The following is a 21,876-nucleotide window of genomic DNA, read 5'->3' as shown; positions in this document are numbered from 1 at the left end:
GTGCAAAGTGATGGAAGAGGACAGCCAGCCTCATGCCATCCCTCAGGAAGGGGGAAAAAAAAGAACAAATAAAAAGGAGAAAAAAAACTTGACAAATGCACACCACATTTCTGCACTGACTACGCTGCAGGGAAAGCAAACAAGTCAGCAATCGCTTGCTGGTATGCAAAGGCAGATATGCCAGTGCAGCAGCGGTATGGCCAGCTGAAGGCACTTCTGCATTTTGCTGCGAGCTCTTCCTCCGTGACACAGCCCCACCAGCAGTAGATGCCTGCTGTCCCTCCACCTCCCGCACCCCAGCAGGGGCCACTGGCCCCGGGAGCGAGTTTTCCATCCTGTACATAACTGATGCAATTCTGTCAACTGACCTGAGAGTACTGCTGCAATAACAGGTACAGGGAAAGTTTTACATTAACAATAATAATAATAAAAAATATAAAGCCCTATGGGGTTTTTGTGACGCCAGAGGCTGTGCTTGAAGACAGCCTCCACAGCACACTGATGGCAAGTTTCCAGGAGCTGCAGACCTTTATCAAACAAACAGATTTCTCTCTTTTCACTACACTGGTGCTGAAGGAGGCTCTGGGTGTTACCACCACACTGAACTGTCCCTGGGAAAGGCCCTGCACCAGGCGGGGCCCAGCCCTGGCTGCAGGAAATTTTCCCAGCCCTTCTGCCTGGGGTCCACAGCCAGCCTCAGCCTTGCCACTCTTCCAAAGCCTCCTGTGGAGGTTTGGGTGGTGATGCAAGAACAGGAGCAGCCTGCAGCAGCTGGGAAGGTCTAGAATTCTTTTTTTTTTTGTTGTGGTTGTGGTTGTTTTTCTTCCTTTTAATCTCAGAGAAGGCAAAGCAATTGCTAGGCCACATGTATGGCTAGGTCTTGAGGCACCACTGCAACGCCTGCAAGCTGCAGCTCTGCCTTGACGCAAGGATTTGTGCGGTGATGCAAAGTTAATTTTTAGCCCAGAAGAAACAGAAAATCAACTGGCCCAGCCCAGCGCCTGTGCCCATAGCAGAGGCGTGGCTTCATGGGGCTGGAAGTGCCAGAACATGGAGACATCCCTGCTGTGACAGTGGCATGGAGCTGCTGGTGGTGGCAGAGGTAGATGACAGCCCCACAGCTGATGCACTCTGTTTCTTCTTTCTCAGCTGGTCTCTGCTGTCAGACAGGGTGAAGCCTTCCTCTTCCTCCTCCTCCTCCTCCTCCTCCTCCTCCTCCTCCTCTCCATCTGGAGTCGTGGTGGGTGCTACAGGTGCTTGCTCCCACTCTGCCACCAGCCCCCGGCGGGGTCATCGAGCGGCAGCACTGCTACCAAATATGGGGCTGATGCCATTGGCTGGTTCAAAGGACCGGAAGGGGAAATGCAGCCACGGCCGCAGCCCCAGCCTCACCCCGCGTCCTATGTGGGATCAAGGCCACACCGTTGGGTGCTGCTGATTCGGGGTCCGGGAAAGCAGGACGCAGCCGCGAGCCTCCCCGTGAGCCCAGGGCAAGACGAGGAGCGGCCGCACGTTTCCTCGCCCCACTCTCCCCCAGCCCTTAGAGTCCCCGGTACAGCGGCTCCCGCCCCAGGGGTCCACCCGCCGACGGGGTCACCGCGCTGCGGCGTGGCCCAGCCCCAAACCGGGGGGAGAAATGAGGGATGTCCCGGAGCACCGGGACCCTCCCAGTAAGGGGTTCCCGCGCTAGGCGAGGCCGCGTCGCCCACGCCCCCGGCCCCGTACCTGTGCACGAGCGAGAGCGGCGCGCCAGGCCCGCCGAGGCTGTGCGGCAGCGGGGCGGCACCGCCCGCTTCCCGCCCCGCCGGCCCACGCCGCGCATGCGCCAGGCCCCATGCGCCACCGGGCGGAGCGGCGCAGTGCGGTGGCCTCAGTCCCCGCGCATCGCCGCCCATGATCTCCCACCGGGCGTCCCCAACAGCCCGGTACCGCGCCCACCCCCACTTCGCTGCTACCGCCCGCGGACAGCTCCCGCTTCGCCGCGCGCTCCCGTGCTATCAGCCAATGGCGGGGCTCGCGCCGCTACGTCACCCGGGGGGCGGAGTGAAGCGAGGCGAGGCGGGATCGCCTGGCGCTGCGTGAGGGCTGCTGGGAGGGCGGTGGCGTCACTGGCGGGTGGTGGATGCAACGTCGAGGTGAGGCTATGACTGGGCCCGCGATGGGGACTGGGTTGGGACTGTTCTCGTTCACTTGGCGGCTCCGCGGTTGGGGAGGGCGCGCCCGCCCGCCTGCTCGCGGCTCTTCTGTCAGCCTGGTCGCTTGCTGTCCGCCCTGTGCATGCTGCTGGGGCATAGAGGCCTGGCTGGCCCTGCTCTTCACTCTCTTTCACTGCTCTGCCAACGCCTGACGCCCTGCTGCTGGCCCGGGGCTGCCCCCTCCTGCTTCGCTTTTCCTTTTTCCTCCTCCCTCCGGGGCACCAGTCTGCGTGGCCTAAAAGCTCCTCGGGGTCCCAGGTGCCTTTGTGTTCAGCGGCACCACCACCAAAGGCCTGGGGCTCACTGTGGGTGTCTCGTTCAGATGGCATGCCCAGAGGACCTGGCTGCCCTGGCAGACAAGGACCTGCTTGGCTTTCTCCTGAGCAATGACGCTCACGGCACTGCAGACCTAGGGGAGGAGAACCTCTTGCTGGAGGACTGGGGCCTGCCAGGGCCCAAGGTGAGTTCTGCAGGAATCTGGAGGCTGCTGGGTTTGGCTCCCTGCTTAGCAGAAGGCTTTTCTCCACAGCTCCTAAACAAGGAGATGGATGACTTCATCAGCCACATGCTGAGCCCCTGTGAAAATGAACCAGGCCCACTGCAGGGCTGTTCATCTGCTGACAGTGACAGCGACATTTCTGAGGATCAGAATCTGTCCCATAGCCCTGGCAGTGACTTTGCCAGCAGCCCTCAGAGCTTGGATATTGTGTAGTTTGATCAGAGTTATTCCCTCCATCAAGACTGGCCTGCACTGGAAAGCATGAGGGCTGATCTGGCAGAAGGAGATGTTTCCATTGACTTTGGTAAGTGATGTGGGGGGGTTCTTTCTGTCCTAGCTACAGGCAGTGCTGTGCCTAGCAGAAAAGCACCCTGACACAGAGGTTTTGTGTGGGAGCACAAAGTAGCAATGGAGAGACAAGTTTCATGGCTTTCTGCTGCCATAAAATTGCAATTTCACGCTACTCAAATCTGGCTGGTGAGGTGTTTGTGCTGCTTCACTGAGGCCCAGAGCTTGACTCTCCTTTCCTTCCCCAGAGACATGGATGGGTTTGGAAAGCACAACTGCGGCACTGGAACAGAGCTCCAGTTTCCCAATTGCCATTGATGTGGATGCCGGACCCCAGCTCATGCCTAGAGCCACCATGCAGGTACCAACTGCTGTGCCTAAGGAAGCGTGTGGTGGTGGGCTCAGCCTTTGCTACTCATCTCCCGTTTTTTCTAGTCTTGGCTACTTTGAGGGATATCTTTGGGGAAAGCGTGCTAGTGCTTTGGGAGAGCTTATCCTGGTTCTGCATGCCTTCTCTGCCCTGGGGTGGATCCCCCTCCCTTTACTTTGGATTCTCAGTAGGTATATTTCTGCTGTTTTCCAGCCTGACTTCCCAGAGCTGATGCTGAGTGATAAAGAGAGGCAACTCCTGGAGAAAGAAGGTGTTTCATTACCAACCTGTCTGCCACCGACCAAAGTGAGTCCTCGCTGCAGCCCGTCACTCCCAAACAGACTTGGATTCCTCAAATGCTTCAGCGCTGAAAATGTAGGACGGTGCCTCGACGGGGCAGTGTATGGCAGGGCTCAGGGTCCTGTTCCTTCCTTCAGGGCCCTGGCTGCTCTCAGTCTCCCCACCCCCTTGTGACTGATTGCAGGAGGCAGTTACACTACAAGTGCTTTCAGCCTTTTTCCCACCTGCCTGGTGGCTCATGACCTGCATGCTTTTCATCTTCTTTCAGTGTGCTTTGCTTTTCTGGTATACTGGGAAACTGCCAGTATTATCAGCAGGCCAGAGTTTGCCTTGCAGCTTGTGCAGTTCATTCACTGGTGTGGGAAGAGCAGAGGACAAAAATACATAGGTTTCTGCCTTTCTAAGCAAGGTTGAGTGCTATGCAGGATTTGTAAGGGCTATGCTGCCGTCACCTTGAGGTGGCTGCTAATGAGAAATGGCTCTTGCAGGCTGAGGAGCAGCTTCTGAAGAAAGTGTGCCAAAAGATCTGAACAAGTAGTCAGCCCAGGACAGTCATCGCAGGAAGAAGATCTATGTGGATGGCCTGGAAAACAGGTATGGGTACACAGCAGCTGTGCTGTGCTGCTGCTGGGGTCTTGCCACCATGGGCAGAAAGCGAGCAGACCTGATGATCCTTGTGGGGTCCCTTCCAACTTGGGATATTCTATGATTCTCTGTTTTTTCCCCCATGCTGTTTGTCTGTCCCAGGCAGGGTGGCAGCCTGCACAGCTCAGAACCACGAGCTGCAGAAGAAGGTGCAGTTCCTGCAGAAGCAGAGTTCTCTTTGTTGGATGTGGCAGGAGATGTGGTGGGGAAGGTTGTTCCTCTGCTTGGGATTGTGGTCTGTCACTGGCTGCAAAAGGGGAGGAGGGGTGCGCAGCTTGTAGATCAACTGCTGCGCTAACCTGCCGTGCCTGCATTCCTTCAGGTCTGTGCTTGAGCAGCTGCACAAACTGCAGGCCTTGGTGAGACAGTCCACCACCACCAAAATGACCACATTGAGTACCTGCGTCATGGTGAGTGGCTTCAGCCCCAGTGTTTGGGAAGGGGTCTCAGCTGTCCCCATAAGTTTGGGATACAGGTGTTTATTGCTGCCAGTAATGCCTTTTCACATCCTTTTGCTGAGAGCTCTGCTGATCTTGTTTCCAGGTCCTGGTTCTGTCCTGCCTCATTCTCTCGCCCAGCTTCTACTCGTTTGGGAGCAGAGGGCTGCAGCCAGAGCTTGGAGGTGAGTGCCCAGGGGGCTGAGCATGGTTCCAGGGAAAGTGCTGCCCTCCAGGGCAGAGCACTTCCCACAGAGCCCAAATTCTCAGACACTTCCAACCCAAGAGCCCCTTGCTGATGATGAGTGTATGGTTTGTCTTCCCTTTCTCAGTCCAGTTCCAGACCTTTCCCCAGCCCTGTTGCAGAGGCGTGCCCAAGCTTAGGGGTGATATCAGAACTGCCCAGATCCGCTGTCACTTGGAGCGCAGGCTGTGCTCGGGCCTGGCTGCTGTGAAGCATCCTCTCCCCACCTCCCTGGGAGGAGGCAGCCCTGGTTGAACAGTTTGTTCTTCTCTCACGGGCTCAGTGGTGGCCTGTGCTTAGTAGCATTGCAAGAGGTTGACGGATCCTGCTCTCAAGGTGGGAATGACGAGGCAGCTCTCCCTCTTGCAGCGCTATTGCGGCAGATTCACAAGTTCCCGAACCAGGCTTGGTAGACAGCACACAGCAGGCAGGAGGAAGCTGCGCTGGAGAGGCTCAGCCCCGAGCCTGAGGACACCTCACTGTTGGGCAGCCTTAGTCAGTCACAGGAAGAGGGGCAGAGTCCACCCAAGCCTGATTTGAGATCTGCATTCAACAGCAACTCATCCTCTGACCCTCCTGCGACAGCAGGCTCCGAGCTGAGCCGTCCCCAGCCACAGGAGCAGTGCTCCTGGAATGACCCCTTGCACTTGGAGGTGCTGGTGCCGTGGAAAGCCAAGAGTCAGGAGTGGGTGGAGCACGCTGCCACTGTTGTCATCCAGCAGCACCATGCCGATGAGATGTGACCCTCACCTCCTGCTTGCTGCCTACCAGGGTGAGGCAGGGCACCCTGTCAGGGAGGGACAAGCAGAGCTGTGTCAACAGAGAATCTGCCAAAGCAAACACTTTTAAATCATCTCCCGATTGCTGGCAGCTCAGGGTTTACCAGAGAGGAATCATTTTACAGGTGATCTATTCCTACACCCTGCTTTGTGTATCTGTAACAGGAGCCTGCCCGAGATGGGGTGGGAAGCTCTGGGAGCTTTGTTCCCTTCCCCCTGGGCTGGGGAAGGGCTATGGTATGGAGGGCAAGCTGGATAGTGACCTTCAGTGACAGGCAGTGGTCCTGCCCTTGCGACAGCCCCTATGCTTCCCCCGTTTCTGGTAGCTGTTGAGCCCTGGGCTTGCTGCTGGCCTGGCTAGAGGAGGTGTTGGGGATTCCCAAGCTGTGTGAGCCAGTTCCCTTCGCAGGGGCTGAGCTTTTCTTCCACAGCCTGAAGCCAGGCTTCTGCCCCTTGGGGAGAAGGAGCAAGGCTACTAGGGGAGCAGACCCAAGAGCTGCAAAGCCTCTTGCTCTTCTGAAAGCTTTCCTGTCCGCAGGCTGGGTGCGGAGCTGTGCCAAGCTTTGCAGTGAGGCAGTCAGTTGGCTCTAGCTGCTCTGTAGGGTGCAGGAGCTGCTCTGTAAGCTGAGGCTTGGTGTCCTTCCTGCAGTACAGCCCAGCGGTACCTGCTGAGTACCTCTCCTTGCCCTACTTCAGATCTAAGCCGGTGAGGACGTCTCATTGTTAATGAAGTGGAAATAAAATATGCTCTCTGTGTAACTGTGCCCTCCATGGTCGTTTCAGTCTGGGGCTGGGCTGACCAGGTGAGGCTGGGCAAGGGTCTGGGAGTATCACAGAAGTACCCCCAAGTGCAGGAGCCCCACTCCCAGTCTAGCAGAGACTGGGGATGCGTGAACACCCTGGAAACAGTTTGGGACAAACAGGTGTTGCCAGTACCCATGCATGCCCCCCCCTTGTGCAGGGAGTGACAGCAGCAGGCCCGTAGCACCATGCCATGCACAGTGGCACTTAGCACAGCAGAACTGAGTAACTTCCCTTGGAGGAAGTGCAAGGAGCTGTTGTCTGCTCCCACTTCTGCTTTTGTAAGGAGAAACTGCACGATCGCAGGAAGTGGAGCAAAGCTGGCGTGGTGCAATAGCCCCCGTCCCCTCGGCCAGGGGGGCCAGAGCTGACCCTGCCACTGGGAAGGCAATGGTTGCTAAATGAAGGCTGTGTGCTGAGCTCAGTTGGGATCACTGGATCCACAGAGGCACCAGCAGCTCCTGAGCTCAGGCTGTAGAGCCCAGCATGAGGTTTGGGGTGCAGGAACCCAGAGAGGCAGGCAGCACCATGCTTATGGCAGAAAAGCACAGGAAAAGGTGCTTGTGTGGATGGACAGGAAGTAAAATTGTTTGCTGCGTCTCTGCTTGCAGAGAAGAAAAAGTGGAAGAGTGCGGCTCACCCATGGACTGTGCCTTGGGACAGGTGACAGCATGTTTCTGCCTGTAGGCTGAGGTGACCCTGGGAAAGCAGCCACTGCTCCTTCCCCAGGGGCCTTCTGCGGTGCCAGCTTGGTCTAGGAGCCCCAGCCTTGCTTTTGTTTTTGTATCTTTATTGATGACTTGGGTGAGGGAATTGAGTGCACCCTCAGTAAGCATGCAGATGACACCAAGTTGGGGGGAAGTGTTGATCTGCTCGAGGGTAGGAAGGCTCTGCAGGAGGATCTGGATAGGCTGGACCGATGGGCTGAGGTCAACTGTATGAAGTTCAACAAGGCCAAGTGCCGGGTCCTGCACCTGGGGAGCAACAACCCCAAGCAGAGCTACAGGCTGGGAGATGAGTGGTTGGAAAGCTGCCTGGCCGAGAAGGACCCTGGGAGTACTGGTTGATAGTCGGCTGAATATGAGCCAGCAGTGTGCTCAGGTGGCCAAGAAGGCCAACAGCATCCTGGCTTGCATAAGAAGCAGCGTGGCCAGCAGGTCTAGGGAGGTGATTGTCCCCCTGTACTCGGCTCTGGTGAGGCCGCACCTCGAGTACTGTGTTCAGTTTTGGGCCCCTCACTACAAGAAGGACATGGAGGTGCTCGAGCGAGTCCAGAGAAGGGCAAAGAAGCTGGTGAGGGGTCTGGAGAACAAGTCTTACGAGGAGCGGCTGAGGGAGCTGGGGTTGTTCAGCCTGGAGAAGAGGAGGCTCAGGGGCGACCTTATCGCTTTCTATAGGTACCTGAAAGGAGGCTGTAGCAAGGTGGGGGTTGGTTTATGTGATAGACGGCAAGAATGTTTGTTCATTATTTTGCTACATTAAAGGAACGAAGGGAGTTATTCAAACAGTGGCTGGAATGCTGAGACATCTCCCAGAGACAGGATATCTCAGGTCCATGGCGGAGAGAACGTTGTGTAAATAATAGGTTGCTAAATCAGTAACGTACTCCCCTGTCTCAAGGACTAATATAACCGAATAAGAAAGAGAGAGAAGGATGGCTGTCTTCATCCGTGTGACCACCAGAGGGACAGAAGTGACTGGGACAGGACGACCCCCTAGCAACAACTGACGCAGCGGAACCCGGAAGAACTGAATGATAAAAAGGGACTGCAAGGGGGGGAAGTTGCGTGCCGCTTGGAGGAGCACGAGTTCCCCCGGCCGCCCAGCGCTGTTTTGCTTCCTGATCTCTTACTCAATAAATTGATTGACTTAATTCAAATTTTTCCGACTGAGAGTAATTTATAACAGTTTACTCTCCCACGTGCCCTGTGATAGGATGAGGGGGAATGGGCTAAAGTTGCTCCAGGGGAGGTTTAGGTTGGATATTAGGAAGAACTTCTTTACTGAAAGGGTTGTTAGGCATTGGAATGGGCTGCCCAGGGAAGTGGTTGAGTCACCATCCCTGGAGGTCTTTAAAAGACGTTTAGATATGATATGGTTTAGTGGAGGACTTGTTAGTGTTAGGTCAGAGGTTGGACTAGGTGATCATGGAGGTCTCTTCCACCCTAGATGATTCTGCGAAGATGTAAATGGAAAATGTTACCTACAGGTTTAGCGCAAATAAATGGTGGGAGAATCGTGATACCATATTATATTAGATGGTAATTGGAGCACATAATAAAGCATGCTGGGGAGCTGAAATATTACAACAGTTTTTAAGTAGAAAATGGATAGGACCTAATTTGTAAACAATTGTCAGACAGGTATCGAAACAGTGTGTCATATGTCTTAAAAATAACCCACAGACAGGAATCGAACCCCAAATGGGAACAATAGAGAAGGGAAATGTTCCTGGGAAACAGTAGCAAATTGATTTTTTTGAACTCCCAAGAAAAGAGGGGTTTAGATGCTTGTTGGTACTAATAGACACCTTTTCCAGATGGCCAGGAGCATTCCCATGTAGAACTAACAAAGCCAGAGAAGTGTCCAAAATGTTGTTGAATGAAATTATAGTGAGATTTGCTGTACCCTCAGTAATGTCATCTGACAGGGGACCGCAGTTCGCTGCAGAACTGACCCAACAAGTCAGCAAAGTGCTGGGGATTGACTGGCAACTACACACTCCGTATAGGCCAGGGGCGAGTGGCCAAGTGGAAAAAATGAATCATTTGATAAAACAACAGATCGCTAAAATATGTCAAGAAACCAATATGTATTGGTATCAGGCGCTACCCATGACACTTCTTAGAATTAGAACTAGGCCTGGGATCAAGGAAAAACTAAGCCCCTTTGGGATATTGTATGGCAGGCCTTACCAAATGCCGTACAAAGGAGAAGATCTAACACAAGTAGGAAACCAATATTTATGACAACATATTATAGTTTTGGGCAAGCAACTAGAACAAATCAATAAGAACGTTTTAGGCACTAGACCTTTTATTAGCCTCCCAAGGGGGAGTATGCACTTTAATAAATATTTGTTGCTGTATGTATGTAAATGAGGCAGGACGAATTGAGACTGATCTCAAAAAATATTTGGGAATAGACCAAGATCTTACATAAGGCAGTTCAAGATGACACCTCGTGGGGTTTTTGAGAATTATGGAACAAACTGACCTCTTGGTTACCCAACTTTTATTGGCTTAAGCAGTTGTTTATAGGAATATTGATCATGCTTTTACTAGTATTCTTAACCTGTGTATTAGTACAGTGTGCATTTTGGTGCTGTATAAAAGGACTAGATGATTATGAAACCTGGAAGTGTAACCAAATCAAGCACCATGTAGAAACTGGTAAGAATTTTATGAAAACTTTGAATCAAGGAGGAGTGCTATAAGCAAAAGAATTTGCCTTAGGATAAAGAAAAGGGGGAATTTGAGACAGGGAACAAGATAAAGGATGTTGATTCCTAGGTCTTAGCTAGCACAATTGTATGTTAACGACCCCAAAGATAAGGGAATAAAAGACTGTATGCATAGATAATGGAACCAGCAAGAACTGGCTTGACTGCTGAAGTCTGTCAAAAACAGGAAGGGTCAGAAGATTAGCAGCAAGGAGACGCGCGGAAAACAGACTCCACAGTATTGGTGGTTTTACTCAGGTGGGCGGCTGAGCTCCACCGCAACCGCTCTCTCACTCCCCCTCCTCAAAGAGGAACGGGGACAAAATACGATGAAAAGGGCTCAAGGGTTGAGATATGGATGAGGAGATCGCTCAACAATTATAGTCACAGGCAAAACAGACTTAGGGAGATAGTAAGATTTATTACCTATTACTAACAAGATAGAGAAGTGAGAAACAAAGGAAAAAAAACAAAAATGCCTTCCCCCCATCCACCCTCTTCCACCTCCTCCCCCCGAGCGGCGCAGGGGAAGGGGGGAAAGGAGGTTATGGTCAGTCTATAGCGCCTCATCTCTGCCGCTCCTTCTCAGTCACTCTCATCCCCTGTGCTGTGGGGTCCCTCCCACGGGATGCAGTCCTTCCCAAACTGATCCTGTGTGGGCTTCCCACAGGCAGCAGCTCTTCGAGAACTGCTACAGATATGGGTCTGTACTACGGGGTCCATCCCTCAGAAGCAAACTGTTCCAACCTGGATCCCCCACGGGCAGCAGCTCCTGCCAGGTCACCTGCTCCTGCGTGGTCTCCTCTCCACAGGCTACAGGTCCAGCCCGGAATCTGCTCCAGCAGGGGTCTTCCACAGGCCGCAGTCTCCGTCGGTGCAGGTCCACCTGCTCCACCGTGGTCTCCTCCATGGGCTGCAGCGTGGAACCCTGCTCCACCGTGGTACTCCATGGGCTGCAGGGGGACAGCCTGCTTCACCATGGTCCTCACCACAGGCCGCAGGGGACTTCTGCTCTGGCGCCTGGAGCGCCTCTCCCCCTCCTTCTTCACTGACCTTGGTGCCTGCAAGGCTGTTCCTCACTCCTCTCACTCTCCCAGCTGCTGTGTGAGGCAGCTTTTTTTTTTTTTTTTTTTTCCCCCCCCCTGTCTTAAATATGCTCTCACAGAGGCGCAAACAACATCGCTTATTGGCTTGGCTCTGGTCAGCAGTGGGGCCCTTACCTTACGTGGGGCAGCTTCTAGATTCTTCTCACAGAAGCCACTCCTATGGCCCCCTGCTACCAAAACCTTGCTACATAAACCCACTACAACAATCAGTAAGATTATAAAGTAGGTATGTTTATTCAGCGCTGGGCAGCACGGGGGGGTAGTCCCACCAAACTCATGCACACCCCAACGTGGCAACTTGCCTTGGTTGAAGCCAGGGATAGAAGAATGGGGGCTTGCTTTATCATATTAATGATTTCTAAATAAAACAATCATAATTATTAAAGCCAGGAATGAAAGAATGGGGGCTTGCTTAATCGCTTTAAAATAGATGTTGCTGAGTGTCTTTGCTTACTACTGTGCAAATTAACCGAAACAAGGAGTCTCGGGGCCCCTCACAGAAGATGTTTCCTGACAAAAATGGGGAACCTGTCTCAAAAACCAGCTGAGACCGACCTTGTGGTTTGGACAAGAGCCAAGGAGCAGCTGAGTCTGTACAAAGGCAGGGGGTCAACTAGTGGTGATGAAGAGGAGTTATCGGCCTTCATCCCCACGACCCCCGATGACTACCACCAGAAGGCACTGTGCAAGCGCAGATGGGAGGAGTTTATGGAAATGACTTCTTGGAGCTAATTTTAATACAAAGCAGGGATAGGTTATGAATATGTATAGGCATATTGGGAAATTTCATGCATATGTAACTCTTTACTGCATATAACCATGATTTGTGGAAGAACTCTATAACTCAAAGCAAATAAGTTATAAAGTAGGTACATGGTTTATTTTGGCGCCAGGCGCATGCGGGATAGCTCCCAAAGGCATGCACACCTTAACGCAGCAACTTGCTTTGGTTATATGCAGTAAAATATATATATGCACCTACTAGTTCCGTAACACAGTTTATATACTTTATTTCTCGACAACCGGGACCCTCCCCTGTTTCCCCATTGACTGGGTAATCCAGGTTCACAGTCTAGCCGGTGCTTTACAGACAGTACATGGCTTTCAGTTGCCAGCCTGTTATAAGTCAAATTTCTTTTGACTTTTATACTCTTTGAGGTGGTAATGTTTCTTACACAGTGATTTCCCCCTAATTGCTCTAAGGATTTTGGTTGTCTGCATTTTACAAGGTTGTCTGTTAAGTTTTCTTATCACTGCAAGCATATCTCAATACCACATTCCTTCCCTCTAAACAATGTAACTCTGTGCAAAAACAACATTTTTATTCCCACACCATTGCGGGTTTGAGGGAGTGTGATGTAATCAATCTGCCAGGCCTCTCCATATTTGTATTTCAGCCATTGTCCTCCATACCAAAGAGGCTTTAACCACTTGGCTTGCTTGATTGCAGCACGTTTCACAATCATGAATAACCTGTGCTATAGTGTCCATGGTCAGGTCCACCCCTCGATCACGAGCCCATCTGTATGTTGCATCTCTACCTTGATGGCCTGAGGTGTCATGGGGCCATCGGGCTATAAATAATTCACCCTTATGTTGCCAGTCCAAGTCCACCTGAGCCACTTCAGTCTTAGGAGCCTGATCCACCTGCTGTTTTTTTCAGTGTTCTTCAGTAGCCCGATTCTTGGGCATGTGAGCATCTACGTGTGTAGTGGCTTTATGTGGCAAGGTTTTGGTAGCAGGGGGCCATAGGGGTGGCTTTTGTGAGAAGGATCTAGAAGCTGCCCCACGTAAGGTAAGGGCCCCACTGCTGACCAGAGCCAAGCCAATAAGCGATGTTGTTTGCGCCTCTGTGAGAGCATATTTAAGACGGGAAAAAAAAAAACCACACCACGCTGCGCCACACAGCAGCTGGGAGAGTGAGAGGAGTGAGGAACAGCCTTGCAGGCGCCAAGGTCAGTGAAGAAGGAGGGGGAGAGGCACTCCAGGCACCGGAGCAGAAGTCCCCTGCGGCCTGTGGTGAGGACCATGGTGAAGCAGGCTGTCCCCCTGCAGCCCATGGAGTACCACGGTGGAGCAGGGTTCCACGCTGCAGCCCGTGGAGGAGACCACGGTGGAGCAGGTGGACCTGCACCGACGGAGACTGCGGCCTGTGGAAGACCCCTGCCGGAGCAGATTCTGGGCCGGACCTGTAGCCTGTGGAAAGGAGACCACGCAGGAGCAGGTGACCTGGCAGGAGCTGCTGCCCGTGGGGGATCCAGGTTGGAGCAGTTTGCTCCTGAGGGATGGACCCCGTAGTACGGACCCATATCTGTAGCAGTTCTCGAAGAGCTGCTGCCTGTGGGAAGCCCACACAGGATCAGTTTGGGAAGGACTGCATCCCGTGGGAGGGACCCCACGGCATAGGGGCCAAGAGTAACCGAGAAGGAGCGGCGGCGAAGAAGCACTATAGAATGACCATAACCCCCATTTCCCTGTTCCCCTGTGCTGCTTGGGGGGAGGAGGTGGAAGAGGGTGGATGGGGGGGAAGGTGCTTTTGGTTTCTTTCCTTTGTTTCTCACTTCTCTAGCTTGTTAGTAATAGATAATATATCTTACTATCTCCCTATGCTGAGTCTGTTTTGCCCATCACGATAATGACTGTGCGATCACCTCGTCCATATCTCAACCCTTGAGCCCTTTTCATCGTATTTTGTCCCCGTTCCACTTTGAGGAGGGGGGGTGAGAGAGCGGTTGTGGTGGAGCTTGGCTGCCCATCCGAGTAAAATCACCACAACGTGGCGTACCTTTACAACCAGGTTCTCCACCCGGGCGGCAATATCTTGCCAGAATGCAGCAGCCCAGATGGGTTTGCCCCTGCGCTCCCAGTTGTTCTGCTTCCATTGCTGTAACCACCCCCACAGGGCATTTGCTACCATCCATGATTCAGTATAGAGATAGAGAACTGGCCATTTTTCTCGTTCAGCAATATGTAAAGCCAGCTGAATGGCTTTCACTTCTGCAAACTGACTCGATTCACCTTCTCCCTCAGCAGCTTCTGCAACTCGTCGTGTAGGACTCCATACAGCAGCTTTCCATCTCCGATGCTCTCCCACAATACGACAGGACCCATCAGTGAACAGGGCATATTTCTTCTCATTTTCTGGTAGCTTGTTGTACAGTGGGGCTTCTTCAGCACGGACCACCTCCTCCTCTGATGATATCCCAAAATATTTGCCTTCTGGCCAGTCCACAGTCACTTCCAGGATTCCTGGGCGACTGAGGTTTCCTATTCGAGCCCGCTGAGTAATCAGTGCAACCCACTTGCTCCATGTAGCATCAGTTGCATGATGTGTAGAGGGGACCCTTCCTTTGAACATCCAGCCCAGTACCGGCAGTCGGGGTGCCAGGAGGAGCTGCGCTTCAGTACCGACCACTTCCGAAGCAGATCGAACTCCTTCATATGCTGCCAATATCTCCTTTTCGGTTGGAGTATAGCGGGCCTCAGATCCTCTGTATCCCCGACTCCAAAACCCCAGGGGTCGACCTCGAGTTTCCCCAGGCTTTCTGCCAGAGGCTGCAGGTGGGGCCATTCTCCCCGGCTGCGGTGTAGAGCACATTCTTTACATCTGGTCCTGTTCGGACTGGCCCAAGGGCTACTGCATGAACTATTTCCCGCTTAATTTGTTCAAAGGCTTGTCGTTGCTCAGGGCCCCATTCAAAAGCATTCTTCTTACAGGTTACTTGGTAGAGCGGGTTTACAATCAGACTGTAATTTGGAATGTGCATTCTCCAAAACCCCACGACACCTAGGAAAGTTTGTGTTTCTTTTTTGCTAGTTGGTGGAGACATAGCTGTTATTTTGTTAATCACATCCATTGGGATTTGCCGACGTCCATCTTGCCATTTTATTCCTAAAAACTGGATCTCTCGTGCAGGTCCTTTGACTTTATTTTGTTTTATGGCAAAACCGGCCTTCAGAAGGATTTGGACTATTTTCTTCCCTTTCTCGAAAACTTCCTCTGCAGTGTCACCCCACACAATGATGTCATCGATGTACTGCAGGTGTTCAGGAGCTTCCCCCTGCTCCAGCGCAGACTGGATCAGTCCATGGGAAATGGTAGGTAGGGCTGTGTGGACACCCCTCCAAGTAAAAGCAGACTGTGGCCTGCACTCTGCTGCTAGAGGGATGGAGAAAAATGCATTAGCGATATCAATTGTGGCATACCACTTGGCTGCCTTCGATTCCGGTTCGTACTGGAGTTCTAGCATGTCCGGCACTGCAGCACTCAGTGGTGGTGTGACTTCATTCAGGCCACAGTAGTCCCCTGTTAGTCTCCATTCATCATTAGACTTTGGTACTAGCCATATGGGACTATTAAAAGGTGAATGAGTCTTGCTGATAACTCCTTGGCTCTCCAATTGAGGAATTAGCTTATGGATGGGAATCGGCGTGAGAAACTAAGTTGTGTTTTTGCAGTAGAACGTTTTTGAAGTAGAGCGTGTTTTTGCAGTAGAAAACTGTGAGAAAAATCTCAGTAATGTTCTTCAGACAGGATCTTCTGTGACGCTGTTTTATTTGCGACTACACAACTACCTTGGAATACAGAAAATTAGTTCTCTACTGCAAAAACACAACTTAGTTTCACACAAAAACTAACCTTCTGTATTCCAAGGTAGTTTTGTAGTCACAATAAGGAGAAATGCTAAGTAGATAAGTGGACAGTAGAAGGCCTCACTGTTCCAAAATAAGGTGGAAGCTTGAGAAAAACAGGATGAGCAGTGTGAGAACAGTAAAACAAAGATCACAAGTTCTCAAAACATAAGGAAGGAGAAATTAAAGGGTTGAAAAAAAGAAAAATTGTACATATATGGTATGGAGGAGCATTGAGTAGCTTGTGAACCTGTAGTACTCAGCCAATGAGGAAACAGGGGAGGTGATCAGGTGTTGGGTAATAGGGAATAAAAGGTTATAATTTGTTTACTATAATGCGCTCCTGATTGGCAGGACGCCCGCCATTGCAATCGTGGATAAAGTAGCTTCACAGAAAATCCTGTCTGAAGAAAATCATTGAGATTTTTCTCACAATTTGGGGGCTCGTCTGGGATCTTGTTGCCTACCAAAGAGTTCTTGCCACCAGACAAGAAGATGCACCCCGCTGATTTCAGCGGTCCCGTCGGGGGTGGTGGGTTGTCTCGGTACGGCCGGCAAAGGACCGAGACTGTTAATCTGAAGACAGGCTCTGCAAAGCTCTGGGGAGAAGGGAGGCCAGCACAGACATACCACAGACACAGCCTAGACAAATCAAAGACACAGTACAGGCACAGGGATAACTGCTGATAACCCAGACCGGGAAGCCGTGCATGGACCGAGGTAAGGGAAACTTTACCGTGTATTGCCTCGGGTTGGGTTTGGTGAGACTTTCGTGTGGAGTGTGAATGAGACGCACTTTTACTACGAAGCAAGTGTGGAGTCCCTATTCGCGGTTCCGTAGTCCCACGAGGGGCACGGCCAGAGACGGACGAAGTGAAAGAGAGTCTCGGGGGGTTTGGGCCCTTAGGTATACGGTACCCCGAGCACGGTAAAGTGAGGTGCTCGGTAGTACACCCCACCTCTGTCCTAATCCTAGGTGAAGGCGTGTGGTACCCTGTGGGTGGTAAAGTCCACAGCAGCACGTCAGGAAGAGATGGGGATTAAGGGTTCCAAGAGTCAGCAGGGTGGGGGTGGAGACCCTGGGACTGTGCCTAAAGATAGTCCTTTGGAGAGAATTATAAGGATTTGGAAAAACAACTAGGGAAAAAGATTATTAATAATAAGAATAAAAAAAAGGTTAGATATTGTGTAATTGTCTGGCCTAAAAAGCCAATATAAGGAACTTCAGTACTTTGGCCAAAGTACGGGTCTGATGAAAATTCAGGCTTGAAATTTATATGTAAAAAATAAGACTCCTTTTTCAGAGGAGGAATCAAGTTATGCTCCCTATAATCTTAATATTGCATTGGAGGCAGCGGCAGGTGCTCCAGGAGGGGAGACAGGGACTGCAATTGACACTGTCCCTGGAGAAGTCGAGCCGGGGAGCACGGAGCGGCAGGAGCAGAGGCGGGGGGATCCCGGTGGGGCCTCGAGGCCGTGCTGGGGCGCCACGGGGCCGGTGCCACTCCCCCCTTACCAGCAGAGAGGTTAGGAGTTTTAGGAAGGAAATGAAGTCTTTAATTGAGGGCCTAGCAGAACAGTCAAATCCATTTCTAAGGCCTAATTTGCATTCCTGGGGGGGAAATGTCAATCCTGAGTATGTTATTCACTGGAGAAGATTGTTTAGGGGGGGAATGATTCGGCAGGCAGCTATGCAAGAATGGGAAAGAACTAACACACACACACACACACACACACACACACACACACACGGACCAAGAGTAATTCCGATAGAGCAGAAATATCTGCTTATCCTGAGAGAAGGAATTAGGAGAATCTTATCAAGTAGAGATAGAATTCTGACAGTATTAAACTAGTGGATGCTACATAGTGTCTTTGCTAACTCTGGTGCATTGTGCACGTTAATTAAAGCAAGAAGCCTTGGGCCCCTTACCAAGGTTAGTCTCTTGATAAGAGAGTGAGCCTATGTTAAGAAACTGGCAGAAACTGGTCCTGCGGATGGACAAGAGCCAAGGAGCAACTGAGTCTGCGCAAAGACAAGAGGTCAACTAGCAGTGACGAGGAAGAGTCACCAACCTTCATACCCATGACCCCTGGCAACCACCACCAGGAGACACTGCGCAAGCGCAGATGGGAGAAGCTTATGGAAATGACTTCTTGGAGCTAATTTTAATATGAAGCGGGGATAGGACATGCATATGTATAGGTGCATTGGAAAACTTAATGCATATATAACTCTTTGATGCATATAACCATAGGAAGTTGCTGCATCAGGTGCACATGACTTTGGTGGAACTACCCCTGTGCTGCCCAGCGCTGAATAAACATACCTACTTGTTGTGGTTTAGCCCGGCTGGCAGTCAAACACCACACAGCCGTTCGCTCACCCTCCCCCCTCCCTCTCCGGGATGGGGGAGAGAAACGGGAAAGTGAAGCCTGTGAGTTGAGATAAAGACAGTTTATTAAGACAGGGAAAAGAATAACAACAATAATAATAATAATAATAGTATTAATAGTAATAATGTGTACGAAATAAGTGATGCACAATGCAATTGCTCACCACCCGTTGACCGATGCCCAGCCTATCCCCGAGCAGCCGGCCACCCCTCCACCCCGGCTAGCCACCCCTATATATTGTTCAGCATGACATCAGATGGTATGGAATACCCCTTTGGCCAGTTTGGGTCAGCTGTCCTGGGTCTGTCCCCTCCCAGCTTCTGCTGCATCCCTAGCCTGCTCGCTAGCAGGACAGAGAGAGGCTGAAAAGTCCTTGGCTTGGTGTAAGCACTGCTCTACAACAATTAAAACATCAGCATGTTATCAGCGCTTTTCTCATCCTAATCCAAAACATAGCACCCTGCCAGCTACTAGGAGGAAAATTAACTCTGTCCTAACTGAAACCAGGACAGATATCCACCCCTTATTCCATACCATTTATGTCATGCTCAGGTTACACTCTTTCCAATACTTTTTAATTAATCACCATTTTCATCTATGATATATAGCAACCATGGTAGCGATGACATACAGTGTTATATGATAATTAACATATTATAATTCAACTCATGGGCTATTCTCACCCAGTATTAGGTCCCCTTGAGGTACACACCGGACCTCCCCATTCTCTTGCATTACCCACCAAGTGCATCCAGGTCCCCGAGCAAAAGCAATCCCACGAATGGGCTTGCCTTTTCCTGAGGCGGGAGTAGCCCAGACTGTCTTACCCAGCATGTTTCTTACGTGCACTACAGGAACTTTATCCCCTTCTACAGTGCGTAACAGGTTTGATTGGGCAGGTCCAGCTCGGTTGGCAGATCCTCTAGTATTGACTAACCAGGTGGCCTTTGCCAGATGTGTTTCCCAATTTTTGAATGTCCCAGCACCCATTGCTTTCAGTGTAGTCTTTAACAGTCCATTGTATCGTTCAACTTTCCCGGAGGCTGGTGCATGATAAGGGATGTGATACACCCACTCAATACCATGTTCTTTGGCCCAAGTGTCTATAAGGTTGTTTCGGAAATGAGTCCCATTGTCTGACTCAATTCTTTCTGGGGTGCCATGTCGCCATAGGACTTGCTTTTCAAGGCCCAGGATAGTGTTCCGGGCGGTGGCATGGGGCACAGGATATGTTTCCAGCCATCCGGTGGTTGCTTCCACCATTGTAAGTACGTGGCGCTTGCCGTTGCGGGTTTGGGGGAGTGTGATGTAATCAATCTGCCAGGCCTCTCCATATTTGTATTTCAGCCATCGTCCTCCATACCAGAGAGGCTTTGACCGTTTGGCTTGTTTAATTGCAGCACATGTTTCACAATCATGAATAACCTGTGCTATAGTGTCCATGGTCAGGTCCACCCCTCGGTCACGAGCCCATCTGTATGTTGCATCTCTACCTTGATGGCCTGAGGTGTCATGGGCCCATCGGGCTATAAATAATTCACCTTTATGTTGCCAGTCCAGGTCCACCTGAGCCACTTCAATCTTAGCAGCCTGATCCACCTGCTGGTTGTTTTGATGTTCTTCAGTAGCCCGATTCTTGGGCACATGAGCATCTACATGGCGTACCTTTACAACCAGGTTCTCTACCCGGGCAGCAATATCTTGCCACAATGCAGCAGCCCAGATGGGTTTGCCCCGGCGTTCCCAGTTGTTCTGCTTCCATTGCTGTAGCCACCCCCACAGGGCATTTGCTACCATCCATGAATCAGTATAGAGATAGAGAACTGGCCACTTTTCTCGTTCAGCAATATCTAAGGCCAGCTGAACGGCTTTCACTTCTGCAAACTGACTCGATTCACCTTCTCCCTCAGCAGCTTCTGCAACTCGTCGTGTAGGACTCCATACAGCAGCTTTCCATCTCCGATGCTTTCCCACAATACGACAGGACCCATCAGTGAACAGGGCATATTTCTTCTCATTTTCTGGTAGCTTGTTGTACAGTGGGGCTTCTTCAGCACGGACTACCTCCTCCTCTGACGATATCCCAAAGTACTTGCCTTCTGGCCAGTCCATAATCACTTCCAGGATTCCTGGGCGACTGGGGTTTCCTATTCGAGCCCGCTGAGTAATCAGTGCAACCCACTTGCTCCATGTAGCATCAGTTGCATGATGTGTAGAGGGGACCCTTCCTCTGAACATCCAACCCAGTACCGGCAGTCGGGGTGCCAGGAGGAGCTGCGCTTCAGTACCGACCACTTCCGAAGCAGATCGAACGCCCTCATATGCTGCCAATATCTCCTTTTCGGTTGGAGTATAGCGGGCCTCAGATCCTCTGTATCCCCGACTCCAAAACCCCAGGGGTCGACCTCGAGTTTCCCCAGGTTCTTTCTGCCAGAGGCTCCAGGTGGGGCCATTCTCCCCGGCTGCGGTGTAGAGCACATTCTTTACATCTGGTCCTGTTCGGACTGGCCCAAGGGCTACTGCATGAACTATTTCTTGTTTAATTTGTTCAAAGGCTTGTCGTTGCTCAGGGCCCCATTCAAAAGCATTCTTCTTACGAGTTACTTGGTAGAGCGGGTTTACAATCAGACTGTAATTTGGAATATGCATTCTCCAAAACCCCACGACACCTAGGAAAGTTTGTGTTTCCTTCTTGCTAGTTGGTGGAGACATAGCTGTTATTTTGTTGATCACATCCATTGGAATTTGACGACGTCCATCTTGCCATTTTATTCCTAAAAACTGGATCTCTCGTGCAGGTCCTTTAACTTTATTTTGTTTTATGGCAAAACCGGCCTTCAGAAGGATTTGGACTATTTTCTTCCCTTTCTCGAAAACTTCCTCTGCAGTGTCACCCCACACAATGATGTCATCGATGTACTGCAGGTGTTCAGGAGCCTCCCCCTGCTCCAGCGCAGACTGGATCAGACCATGGCAAATGGTAGGGCTATGTTTCCACCCCTGGGGCAGCCGATTCCAAGTATATTGGACTCCCCTCCAAGTGAAAGCAAACTGTGGCCTGCACTCTGCTGCTAGAGGGATGGAGAAAAATGCATTAGCAATATCAATTGTGGCATACCACTTGGCTGCCTTTGATTCCAGTTCGTACTGGAGTTCTAGCATGTCCGGCACTGCAGCACTCAGTGGTGGCGTGACTTCGTTCAGGCCACGATAGTCCACTGTTAGTCTCCACTCACCATTAGACTTTCGCACTGGCCATATGGGACTATTAAAAGGTGAATGGGTCTTGCTGATCACTCCTTGGCTCTCCAGTTGACGAATTAGCTCGTGGATGGGGATCAGGGAGTCTCGGTTGGTGCGATATTGCCGCCGGTGCACAGTTGTGGTAGCGATTGGCACTTGCTGTTCTTCAACCCTCAGCAACCCCACAACAGAAGGGTCCTCTGAGAGACCGGGCAAGGTAGACAACTGTTTAATGTCCTCTGTCTCTAAGGCAGCTATGCCAAAAGCCCAGCGGAACCCTTTTGGGTCCTTGAAATATCCTCTTCTAAGATAGTCTATGCCAAGGATGCACGGAGCATCCGGGCCAGTCACAATACGGTGCTTTTGCCACTCATTTCCGGTTAGACTCACTTCAGCTTCCAATACAGTTAACTGCTGGGATCCCCCTGTCACGCCATAAATACAGATGGGCTCTGGCCCTTTACAGCTGGATGGCATTAGAGTACATTGTGCACCGGT

The 21,876-nt window shown here is 51.4% G+C and overlaps 2 protein-coding genes across 5 annotated transcripts in view; one reads left to right on the top strand and one right to left on the bottom strand.

The window, feature by feature from the left end:
- The window catches only part of TLN1 (talin 1), a 34,434-nt gene extending 32,616 nt beyond the window's left edge, over nucleotides 1-1,818 (bottom strand). For all 4 annotated transcript variants that reach the window (XM_040543166.1, XM_040543167.1, XM_040543168.1 and 1 more), the window contains exon 1: nucleotides 1,740-1,818. The gene's annotated coding sequence lies outside the window, so the exon portion shown is untranslated. The remainder of the gene's footprint in view (nucleotides 1-1,739) is intronic.
- LOC121062896 (cyclic AMP-responsive element-binding protein 3-like protein 4) lies at nucleotides 1,807-5,896 on the top strand. Its single transcript, XM_040543193.1, is given in 11 exon segments — nucleotides 1,807-2,135; nucleotides 2,518-2,655; nucleotides 2,725-2,998; nucleotides 3,231-3,343; nucleotides 3,566-3,658; nucleotides 4,141-4,177; nucleotides 4,180-4,246; nucleotides 4,404-4,468; nucleotides 4,616-4,707; nucleotides 4,841-4,919; nucleotides 5,348-5,896. Coding segments are annotated over 11 exon segments (1,647 nt in total). The 5' UTR covers nucleotides 1,807-1,820; the 3' UTR covers nucleotides 5,722-5,896.
- Nucleotides 5,897-21,876: the final 15,980 nt, after the last annotated feature.

Source organism: Cygnus olor, assembly GCF_009769625.2.
Source record: "Cygnus olor isolate bCygOlo1 chromosome W unlocalized genomic scaffold, bCygOlo1.pri.v2 SUPER_W1, whole genome shotgun sequence".
Lineage (NCBI taxonomy): Eukaryota > Metazoa > Chordata > Aves > Anseriformes > Anatidae > Cygnus > Cygnus olor.
This window is presented reverse-complemented; position numbering and strand designations above follow the sequence as displayed.